At 42.9% G+C, this 12,219-nt stretch overlaps 1 protein-coding gene across 1 annotated transcript in view; it reads left to right on the top strand.

The window, feature by feature from the left end:
* The window catches only part of LOC104522296 (protein kinase C eta type-like), a gene marked incomplete at its 5' end in the record, with an annotated part of 124,728 nt that overhangs the window by 73,503 nt on the left and 39,006 nt on the right, over positions 1 to 12,219 (top strand). Inside the window, 1 exon segment of the mRNA XM_010164538.2 lies at positions 2,938 to 3,092. Within this exon segment, the coding sequence (XP_010162840.1) occupies positions 2,938 to 3,092 (155 nt within the window).

Here is a 12,219-nt window from a genome sequence, read left to right as displayed (position 1 = left end):
CCTGCTGGTAGTCCCCAAGAAAGGAGGAACATAACTCCAAGTCAGGTCAAATTTGCCAGTATCTGAACTATCTGCTGGTTTAAGATTTCCTTTTCCTGGCCCCTTTTTAAGCTATTTATTCGCTCTTATCTGCCTGCTGCAAATTGCCTTTCTTCATAAAATACCACTGTTTATTTTGCTTCTCAATGATTCCTAGGAGAGTAGTTGATCTTTGCAGTTTGGCAAGCTGGTGGCCTGGCTAAAGAGTGAAAATGGAAGACCTTGCTTGGCTCTTAGATCCTGGTCCCCAGAGGGTGGTCATTAGTGCTGATCTTCCTAATAATCGTTGCCAGGTATGTAGCAAGCCAATACACAAGTGCTGTACTATAAAGGAGTTGTAATACTCATCCTGCTCTTTTCTTCAGCAACCCCATGGGCTTTCTAAGTGCTAGAAAACTGGACAGACAATTAGCTGGACCTCTTTTAAGAAAAGTAAAAAAATTGGGTAGTCTAAAGTTCTGTTAGGCCTAAATGGGAGAACTTCAGTAATTAAATAATCTATATTTATGCTTGCCTTGTGAAATGAGACCATGGATGGAGGTGAGGCATTAGCTGCTACATTTGTGAGGACTATGTAACACGTGCAATGATACTTCCTCAGGTTTGAAGTCTGTCTGAAGCAAGGGGGCTGTTTGTGACAAAAAGCTGCTAGTTCCAGGTCAGCAGTGATGTGAATGTAAAACCTGACTATTTCTGTGCTCACCTGAACATTTGGGAAAGAAGAATTAGTATCTTCCTTTAAGCATCATAGTGTAGACAAGTACATCCAGAAGTCTGAGATGGGCTGTGGAGTTTTGCCGGCACTGGAGAAGCAGGATGTATATTTTTCAAGATAGGAAGAGTTAACTTTGTTTCCGTGAAGCTCACCTTTAAGGAAGGAGTAGAAAATATATGCGTGTTCACCTAACTGTATGCATGTTTATACAAGCATATATATTACTTACATAAATACACACACATCCCTCGTCAGGTTGGCGGTAAATTAAATTACTTCTTGTTGGAGATCTGGCAAGAGGGATTACTTTTTTAAGTATGGACTTGAAGAGATGCCGGGACGAGCTGGGCTAGATAAGCACGTGTCATGTGGCGAGATCAGCAAGGAAGGAGATGGGAAAGAATAACAAGAAGATGTAAAAGCTGGTCTGACTAGCAAGGCAGAGGCGATATCTACGCTGCAGTTGGAGGAAGGGTTGCTGAACAGGTAGGCACAGCATAGCCAGACCCAGTTCAACCAACTGCAGCGAAGATGTGGCATTGGAGATCTGATGTGGGCTGAAGAGCCAAGGTTACTGGTGGGTTTGCACAGTTTGTGCTGCTCTAGCTTGGACTGCTGCCGTAGACAAGCCAACCTGAATGTCTTTCAGCTGCCCTATAATAAAGACAGATTGAAATAACAAAGTGTTCTTGTTTGTATGGACTGGAAATAGCACTTAACAATGGCCTTGGTGTTACGTGCAGTAGTATCGTGAGATTGCTGGGAACACATCTATCTTAGCTTTTGTAAGGAGCCCAGGAGGAGCTGTTGAGTAGAGCCCAGGATGACGACAAGAAGCAAGCTGTCCTCATCTGTCACGAGCAGTTTGCTTTCCTGTTTGTGTCCAGAGAGGAGTGAAAGGATTCCTGGTTGCTTTTCTTCTGCTGTGTGCATCTCAAGATGTTAATACCAGTAATTTCAGGCTGGCTGCCTGCCAGAAAGCGGAGCATAACAATGCTTATCCTCTTAAACTTAGTGAGGGCTTAAAACTAGCTTGTAGATGATTAACATCAGACCTGGAAAGGGGCTCATGGAGAAAGAAGGGCAAATAGTACCATTAAAAGGCTGACTACTCTCAGCTGAATTGTACACCTCTTTTCCAGTCTGGTTATTCCTGATATTCAGAGTAAAACTGAAACAATCAATATTGAATGTCCTGAAACAATTACTAGGGGAAATCTTTGAACCAGACTGCCACAATTCTAGGGTTTAGTTTTGTGACAAGTCACTGCGTGTCCTTCCTCTCACAGTTAAGTGAGCACCCCTTTCGCATGCGTTAAACCATTGAACATGCAGCTTAAGCAAGTGCCTCCCTATCTGTAGACTTTTACAAAAACCAGAACAAAGCCAGAAAAGGAACCTCAAAGACCAGCAGCTCTGGTTAATGAGCTGAACTTTATTGAACAGGCTGTTTTTCTGCCCAGCAGAAACTTTGGTTTATACTTCACCTTTATCAGTTCCTTCATCACTCGAAGGTCTTTGCAGGTTAATCAGAGGAAAGATGAAATCTGAGGGCCCAAAAGGCAGCTTCCATGAAAGTGTGTGGCAGGAAATCCCATTCTGGAAAACAACACATGTTCCTCAGACACAGTGTCGAGATACACTCGAGACAACATCATCATTGCTGTGCTTGAGCCGCTGTGCTGTTGTGGTGAAGCTGCAGTGTGGTTATGCACATTATATTATGGAGCATCTTTCCCAGAGAGCTGAGGTGTTTAGTATGGTGCAAATGAGTTTTTAGAGACTTCTATTGTGCCCACTTAGTTCAGAGAGTGCTGTTGAAGGGTATCATCCTCTGCTGGATTCAGGCTAAGGACAGTTTGGGAATCCCTCCAGGAGGTGGTTAGTGATGAGCACATACCTCCTGATATGCCCAATCCACATGTGAACAGGAATTCATTTCATGACTGGGCGCAAAATTTTTGGGAGGTGTGCAGGGCAAGGAGATACTAACAGATCTTCCTAATATTGACTTAATCTTTCCTAAAAAAAATCAATATTATTTCCCCCCCCACCCCCCCAACATCTCATGGATGCTTAATCTGTTTTTTGTTTGGAAGATAATAGTTTTACTTAGAATTTTCTAAGCCTGACAGAGGATATGATTAATGCTGTTCATATCTGTTGTGTTTGCGTGTGTGAAGGATCGCCTGTTCTTTGTGATGGAGTTCGTAAATGGCGGGGACTTGATGTTCCATATTCAGAAGTCGCGTCGCTTCGATGAAGATCGGGCCCGGTTCTATGCTGCAGAAATTATTTCAGCCCTTATGTTTCTCCATGAAAGAGGCATCATTTATCGGTGAGCTCTGCATTCATTCGTTCATTCATTCATTCATTCTCTTTGTCTGAACCCCACGGCTGAGATGATAGCTTGAGTTTTCTGCTTGAATAAATAACTATCACTTGCTTCCCGCTAGGAACAAGTTGTCAGCTGGGATAACAGTACATCCACATTTTACAAGGTGCACTGTCTTCCAGGAAGGAGTGACATTTATGGATGCAGTATTGACTACAAGGGAGGGTCTTCCAATGATGTGTGTGCGAGCACGTAGAAGAACAGGTTTTCCTCACGAGGCACAGGGGCGAGATTTTGCATTGGTGTCAGTTCATGTTGCTCTGCGTACGTAGCTGGTTTATATCAGCCCCAGAACTGTCCCTTGTCTGCACCTCAGGTGCCTGTGTAGCTGCTGGGTGTTAGCCACTGACCAACAGAAGCCTCCGTGTTGCTCCTCTGGGCCTCTCCTGCTGCTGGAGAGCACGTGTCAAACTGATGACAAAGGGAGAGGCATTAAGTGAAACCTTCCTAGATTTTTGGGGGGTGTAAATGTAAGGAACTGTTGCTTTTGACACTGTGTGCCCTGTTATTTAAAGGCTAATAGGTACTGGTTACACCCCAGCCTCTTTGTTTCCCTGTGTTAGCTACAGGCCTGTGTTTAAATCCTATCTATTTGACATAACTATCCAGTGCCTCTCAGCTCAGCCACTAAAAGTTTTTTTTATTCCTGCCATGATTCTACAGTAGGAGTTTTTCCTTCCTGTCCATGTCTGGCATCTTTTTGTTTGCAACAAGATCAGAGCATCATTGCCTCCCAGCATCAGCCTCTGCTCCCAGGTCTCAGTGCTGTTCTCAGGAAGCTGTGTCCCATACACAGTGCTCTTTCTTTTAATTTCTTTCCTTTTTTTTTTTTTTTTTGTCATTCCTCTATACTCAGCAGGGCAGTTTGTTTATATTTGTTCCCTTATGTATTGCCAATTTGTTCTCCTCTTGACTCAAGCATCAAGGCATAGACCAGCCAGCATGGATCAGACAGCCAGTCTGTCTTTGCAGAGGCCTCCCTGGCCAAGGTGACCATTTGACCAGCATCCTCCCACATACCCCAGCATCAGAGCAAGGCCTCTTCTGTGGTGGAACAGGACAGCTAGAGTAGGGAGTTGTCAGCTCTGAGACAGTCTGGTTATACAGAAATGTTTCTTTCTGAAATGCTTTGCAGAACACCTCTGGCATCCTTTGGCCCATGGCACTGGAAAGGAGGAACAGTCAGTTGTTTTCTTTGGAATACTGTTACCTGGGTTCCAGCACCAAAGCATGCACGTTGGGTATGATCTGCTGTAGCCCTGCTCAGTCCCACTTGTGGCATGCCAGCATGGTAAAGAATAATGCCAACTCTTTTTGCTGCTTGGTTACAGTTGTACAGCTAGGACCTGCAACTAGGTCCAGGATGGGACCAGTTCCAATCCCAGTCAGGCTCTGTTAATACCATTTCAGACTGTGAGTTGGGCCAAATGCTGTTTGGTTTGGGGCTTTGCATAATTTAACTCTGGTGATGCAGTCCTATGTTTAGTAGTGTGTCCTCCCATATCAGATGAACTCTGGTTTGAACACACTAAAACCAGAATAGCTGAGGGCTAAAAGTGACCAAAGGACCTGGGGCTATTTGGGGGACACTTTCCTATCTGATGGTGAGATGACAGGGTAAATCAAGTAGAAGCAACTTCTCTTTCTTTTCCTTGTTTGTGCTTCAGTAAGAAACAGATGGTCAGGTGAAGACAGAGAATATTAAATTATTTTTAAGTATGAAATCATATGATATATATAGCACCGTGAAATAGAGAAAGAGTGTCATTTTAATATTGTCTGGGTCCTGAGTAGGAAAATTACTAGTGATATATACCATACGTATCAAGCTTCTAAAGCACTGTGATTGTCTGCATAGAATAGCAAATCTACTTTACAACTGGATTTCAGTCTATTTCTTCCCTTGTGAATAATGCCAACCACTGAAGAGAGACCCTGCTAGATAATTACACAAATGACATTTTATCCTTAAAATAGTGACATCCAGTATTTATTGTCAATCATTCAGCAGCAAAACTGTTTCTGTGCATAATGTAATGCCACTGTTCTTGCAGCTTGCCTGTCCCCCTCCCGCCTGCTGTCTGTCACAGGGCAGGAGTAATCGATCCCACTGGGTTTTGGCACTCTTTAAGCACTGCTGTAATTCATGATAGAAACTGGAGGAGTAATTGAAAAGCTCCTTGAACAACTGCGCAGCCTTTGATCTTGTTGGAAAACTGGTTGAGCCGTGGAGTCAGGTAGCTTCAGTTGCATGGTGCAGATTTGTGGGGGGATGACTTGTTTTTTTAAAATTAGTCGGAGTGACTCTGTTCTGGAAGATGTAAGGGGAGAGAACTGCTGGCTGTGGCTGTAGATTGCTTCTGTTGGGTCACCAACACTGGGTTCCAGGAACGAGTCTGCAGGATGGAAGGAGATACTCAGAAGGGAATCACTGCACTTGTGTAAGAGGGTTTGGAGACTTTCTGATCAGAATGTGAGTGCTTGCTTAGGAAGCTGGGAGCAGGGGGGATAGACAGCAGGAAAAGCCTGACCAGAAAGTGTTTTGCCACAAGTTGCTCAATGCACTTCTTCTTTCTGGATTCCAGGGGTCAACGGTGTAAGAGAGTTGCTGGTGTAGAATACCCTGGGTCATTTGTTTTTCTTCTGGGCTGACCTTAAACATAATAATACTGTATTTTTCCTTGCCCCCTTTAAGATTAAACAGTTAATGAGAGAGTCTGCATTTACCAACACAATGATAGTTCTCACTGTAGGTCAAGCTGCTTTTGCAACAAGTGCTGCCAAAAGCTGGGCCTTCTCTCCTTTGAAATGCCAGAGAGGCTTGAGAGCCAGCACTGAAAGTTCATTGAGAAGTAGCTGAAATGGGTCACTTTGGCATGGGCTAACAATGCTGGTAACAGCTAAAATCAAGTGTTTGTTGGTTCCTTTTCTGGCCACACATACACAGTTTGAAGCAGCTGTAGTGCAGGATTTCTGCAGTTGCTACTGTGAGTCTGTGAGAATGGAGTTTCTGGGGCAGATCGTGTATTTTTGTCATATGTAACTTTTAAACATTGAAACTAGATTTACTGCTGGATTCGTGCTCTCATAGGATGGTTTTCATGATGCAATGGAAATTTTTAGTGAGTTTGCTCCTCTCCTCACTTAGAGGAAATTCTGTTTTTTGCTACTAAACCCTGGCCAGAATAGGAGTCCCATAAATGTACATGTGTATAGTTGAGTTTTTTTAAAAGAGCCTTCAGTTTCGCAGATTTTTTATTTTTTTTTCCATTTGCAACACTGCAAAGGAGAAATGGCTTTCTGACCTTATCAAGGAAACATCTCTGGCTTGCCCTAAGCTGAGGTTTAGCTGTCAACTCAGCAGTGCCTATTTATAGTTGCTTCCCGAACAAAATGTCGACAGGAACAGTGTGGTTCCTTATCCCATCATACAGGGGGCAGGACTAGAATGAACCCAGCCATGAAACGTGTCAAATTATAGCATATTGTCCACCCCTAGCCACAGAGGACAAGGCCATATTTGGGATCAGCTCATGCTGGATGCTGCCAGAAAAAGGTTAGGTGATAATCAAGGCTATTGTAGATAAAATCTTTGCTCACAGGGCAGTATTCTTGCACGGCTGCTTCCTTTAAGCTTACTTCTAAAGGAAAACAGTGTGCTGGGACCTGTTGCAGGTAGGTAGGTAGGTTGGTTTATGATTTTTATCTAAAGACTGTATGTACTATTTTTCTTGAGGCAGCTCTTCCTGACTTTCACTTTCCAGTTCAGCAGTTCCCAGGGTAGGGGAAGCATATTTTGTCTTCTGTGCATGCTGGAAACAAAACAAAACCAGCATGTACATCTGAGCAGCACTAGATTTCACAGTGACTTACTCAATGCAGGTGAGCTAGGCTACTCATAGTCTTCTAAAAAGCAAAGAGACAGTAAATGATTCTAAGTGTTTATTTTACAAGCAGGACTTTTCCTTCCATAAAGCATTACTGTAAGAATGGCTGGTCTGCCCTGCTGCCCTCAAATTCAAACCTTTGCACAGGCTGGTATACAGCTTTGCTGGTGGAAAGGTCCACTTGCCAGGGTCACCTACATGGTGTCCCCTCAATAGAGGCATCATACCAGCATACTGAGGGCAAATGCAAATGTTTTCTTAAACTGGGTTGTTGTGGGGTTTTTTGCTTGTTTTGGTTTTGGTTGTTGGGTTTTTTTTTTGGAGGAGGGGGCTTAGAGGTTTGCTTTTTTACTTTTTCAATTTCAGAAAGATAACAACCTTTTTACAGGCAACGTGGACCAGTTAACCCAACGAAGTGGCATGATCCTGATTTTTATGACAAATCTTCTTTCTCTCCCTCTGCAAATGTGTCTCACTGGGAGGATGTATGGGTGATGAGCTGGTCACTTTTCAGAACGTGTCTCCACTATCTGCAGAGGTGATACAGCATGCAGCACGTGGTGACATACCTGAACTGGCCCTGGGTTAGCTGGATCTGTGCTTGGCACAGCACAGTGGCGGATATATCGTTAAGGGTATTGGTAGTGGAGCATGTAGGTAATGTAGCTGATCAAGAGCCAGAAGAGATAAGAGGCTGGGCTAGAGAGCTTGGGAGAAGGTCTGGTTGTTGACTGGCTGAAGAATCTTGGTTTTATCCTGAGGGCTTATGCTAGTTAGCTTATTCCATTGACTTTGTGTCTGTATTGATATTTCTAATGCAACTGGTACTTCCAGAGATGTTCAAGGTCTGCTTGTGCTCTGTCACGCCTCTGAACGTGGGATGGTGTGCACAGAGTCCCCATGCTCTGATGTGATGCCAGCTATGGAGATAAAAGGTAGCAAACCATTAAGTAGGTCCCGTGACTTGACTGTGTTCAATAGGATGTGTGGTCCCTTTAGAAGGCAAAAGGTAATTATACAGCCATCCCGATGAGAACAGGGTCTTACCTTGGGGCTGAACACTAGCTCTTGGGGAAAATATGATGAGTTCATTAACAGCAAGTGTTTACTTTTCTGTGTGTTATCTGAAAGCATCACCTGTGTACGTATGGTGCTCTTTATCACAGGGGAAAAGCTCTGTCTCCTCTGGGATCTGGGAAGATTACTGGATACTGGTCAAGTCTCCAAAATTGTCACCTTTCCTTAGTGTAGGAGACCTGTCAGGTCTGTGGCTGTATGTCTCATGACTGTTGGCTTTTATAGGGAATGAATTTATTGCAACAGATTAATTCCCTGCCAATTCAAACAATAAACCTGTGACACTTGGAGGAAGGTTTACATAAGTCTTTCACAGAGACCAGTTTTGCTGGAAAGACTCTTGTTAACTGAAACAACACTAAAGTTTCTTTCAGCAAAATCAATTAAAAATTACATGCTGAAAACAGGAGCTGAATGCCTTTCCTAATTACACAGAGCCACTGTTAACACAGCAGCTCTTATTAGTGTTCTGTTTGCTTTTTCCATGGGTCAAGACATTGTAGACATGGGATCCCTTATGTTCTCTCTCTGTTGTTTTTTGGGGGGTTTTTTTATGGCAACTGGTGATTTTGTTTATTCTCATCTCATGCCCTTTTTCACATCTGGAGCCAGATCTTGTTTCCCCTGAAGTCAAAAGGCTTTCCCCAGGGAGGTAAATTAGCAGTTGAACTGGATCTGTGACTGATACCAGCAGTGCCCTGCAAGGCAAACTGGCTGGCTGGGGGGCTATCCAGGGATTATCACTGGTTTGCATAGGTGCTATGCATGGCTTTGTTTTCTTAGCAAATAAAGATAATTCTTTGGTTTAATGAGGTGTTTTAAAGCTTTTCTGAAAGTTTTTGCTTGAGTGTGCTACATTGTAGATTTATCTGTAGTTAATCTTTGCTGTATTTGATGCCTCCCTCTTCCCCGCACTGGTTTGGCTGCACACAGGTAGAGACATATTGTTTGCATCCAAGAGGAGAGGGTGGGAAACAGCTCAGCTAGTGCCAAAACGGGTGTGAGTTGCCACTCTGGGGAGCATCATGACCTCAGCTGTGGGATCAAGTCACTATCGCTTCGAGACCTCAATTCAGGAGAGCTCCTAGACTCAGCACTTTCCTGGATTGGGGCCCTGAAGACAAGAGTGGATATATAGATATATATATATAAGCAGGACAAAATTAGGAATGTGCTATTTTATGACAACAGCAGAAAGAATGAAAAATAAGCTGATTTTACGGTGAATGAGTGAAGCAAATCAGCTAAAAGCTGCAAATTGGCACAGAATAGCATACCAGCAACCCTGTCCCTCCAACTGCTTAGTGCAGAAGAGAAATTTTCATGCTGGAGTGTCTGGAAGCACTTCATTCAGCTTTAGAAAATATAAAGGAATGTCTCTTAGGGTCAAGAGTGTAGTAATGTCTGTGGCTATCTTATCTGACAGTCAACAGCTCGTGTAGACTGATTTGTGCTTCCAGACAGTGCATCTTCCACATTGTTTTCCACTCAGAGGTGGTTGTTGCATGCTTGCAAGCTGGGCTCTTTTACAGCCTCTGGCATGCAGTGTTTAAAGTGTTGTTTCTCTGCACTTGATCAAATGGAAAGTGCAGAGAGAAAAAAAAAGCCCAGCCTCTCACGTTTCCATGTCATGTTTAATCAGTCACTGTGCAGGACAGTTGAGTCCTGATTTACAGTTATGCTTACGAAGAGCAGTCCTGTTTTGAGATCCACATATCAGATCTCTGTGCCCCATTGACTCCACTGTATATAGTCTGTGAACTTTAATGCAACTTTCCACATGACTAAGGACTACTGAATAGCCTACAGAAGTTATTGGCTCTGCTAGTGTCTACTTTTCCTTTATGGTTATTTAAAGGGATTGATTTGAAACCTGCAAACCCTGCACATAATGAGTTTGTATAAATCATTACAAACTAGAGCTCGAAGGGGCCTCAAGAGTTTGTCTAGTTCATCCACCTGCCCCAAAGGCCAGATAACCTTTACCTAAATGCAAGTCCCTCGTCCTTTCACTCCTCTCCTTTGGTGTAGTTGTTCCATTTGCATGTAATAACTTGTGTACTGCACTCTGACAGGCATGGGCTCCCATTTATTGGATGTTTGAAATGAGAGCTCGGTATTAGTTGGGAATTCTGGTACTGGTGCAATAAAAATAAGCAATGCTGCTCATCCATGGGAGGATAAGTGATTAGACATGACTTGTGTTCTCTCTTTCTTTTCTGACTTATGGAGGCATTTCACAATTAAAAAGCATGCAGATGCAATTTAAGAAATAGCTGTGTGTAATGATTACAGCCAAGTCCTTAAAAAAAGGAGCCCAGGATTAGACTCAATCTCTAAATCTCAGAGTACCTGGGAATAGTTAGGTTAGAACTTCTGAAACTAATAAACTTTTCTACAAAAAAAACTTCTTTTCTGCCTTTCCTGGCCTCTTCATTCTTTTTTAAAGAGGTAAGGATCATGAGAAGGAGAAAAAATAGAAATCAAAATACATTTAAAGATGTTACGTAAAAATTTATTTTTAAAAACTGCCTGTAAGTATTATTTCTACCTTTTTAGCCAGAACTGTTCATCTGACTTTTAATATGTCCCTGGGGCACATTCAGGGCCTTGATTTTTAAGGACCCAGTTTTGAAAGCTTTTGCTCCGAGTTCTCCAGAATTGCCCAGCATTAAGCCAATTATTTTGTTGATCTTTGTACTCACCTCAAATCAAGGAAACTTTCAATATTAATGTCAGGGAATATGACCCCTGAGTTAGCATTAGGGAGGCTGGTATATATATAGCTGAGGAAAAGGTCTCTGTCAAGCTTAATAAATGTTTTGTACAATTTTTTAAAACAAAGGTTATGCCAAGAAAACGCTGTTGTATCTACTCCCTCTGACTTGTTAAAATGGAAGATTTCTTGCGACATGACGTGTTGCAGTGAGTGAAGCTACTATGTATGTAAGGGAGACAATGAGGAAATCAGTATTGTTGACATACTTGGCCTGCAGCAACTGCCATAGTTATCCAGGGAGAATCTGACTTATTTTTTTTTTTATATGTAGTAAGATCAGTGCCTGATGTTTGTTTCCTTGGTCAATAATCACAATGTTCAGATTTTGAGCAGGTAGGAAGGAAGTTTGTAAAGTCACTCAACAACTTTTAATATCAAAGGTGCAATTGTAACACCTTGCCCTTAGGTTCCAGTTCAGAGTCATCACCTGCTTGTAATGCTACAGAAATAAACTAAAAATAATAAGGCAGTAGAAAATTTCAGCTATTCCCTAGTAACACGGCAGTAATAGTTGTCTGGTTTACAATTCAAATTTTCTGTGGAAGAAAATTCCATCTTCTGTCAGTATTACCTTGAGCAGAACAGCGGGCACAGCTTTGCTTCTGTCTTCTGCATGCCAGCCAGGCTGGTGCTGGGGCTTGCAGGGGTGCAGACTGCAAAGCCTGTTCCCATGGAGCGAGGGGAAAGCATTGCTCATCGTTTGGCCTCTGAGTCAGAACACCTTTGCTGTTAATAGGATGGAGAACCTCCCCTTTTATGAGGCTGTGCCTAAAGGCACAATTTAGTCTCAGAATTGTATTACTCGGTTATTATTCCACTAAAGCAGGTGGCGGTGTTCCAGCTGACAACAATGGAAGCGGGAGCAAGCCTTCAAGTCTCAACCGTGTACAAGGTGTAATATATTCAAAACCACAGAGTTCCTCCACGCTCTGAGCTGAATCAATTAAAGTTTCACAAGCTCGATTTATTATTAACATCTAAAGCTTCTTTCACAAATCTCTCAGCAGCATAGTAGAGAAGTGCTCATGAATCAGGAAAATTACTTCCAGCTAGGAGAGATTATTTACTAGCAAAAATCTCAGATCCAGGTGTACTGCTGTGGCAAAGTCCATCCAGTAAGGATGTGTATGTGGGCATCAGGACCATTTCTGATCTAAGCTGTTTCAGGGAAGGCAGCAGCATCGTGGTGCCTTGCCCAAGTGGGTCATGGCTCCTTTGTTTATTGTGTTGGAAAAGGAAGGTGGGCTGGAGGAAGAGATGGTGAGGGGTGGAAATTGGGAAAAGCAGGGTTAGATGTACAAGGTAGCAGGGGGAAATTATTCCATGT

This window comes from Antrostomus carolinensis, unplaced genomic scaffold (assembly GCF_000700745.2).
Source record: "Antrostomus carolinensis isolate BGI_N321 unplaced genomic scaffold, ASM70074v2 scaffold17413, whole genome shotgun sequence".
NCBI lineage: Eukaryota > Metazoa > Chordata > Aves > Caprimulgiformes > Caprimulgidae > Antrostomus > Antrostomus carolinensis.
The sequence above is the reverse complement of the archived record's forward strand: the minus strand, read 5'-3'. Positions and strand labels throughout refer to the sequence as shown.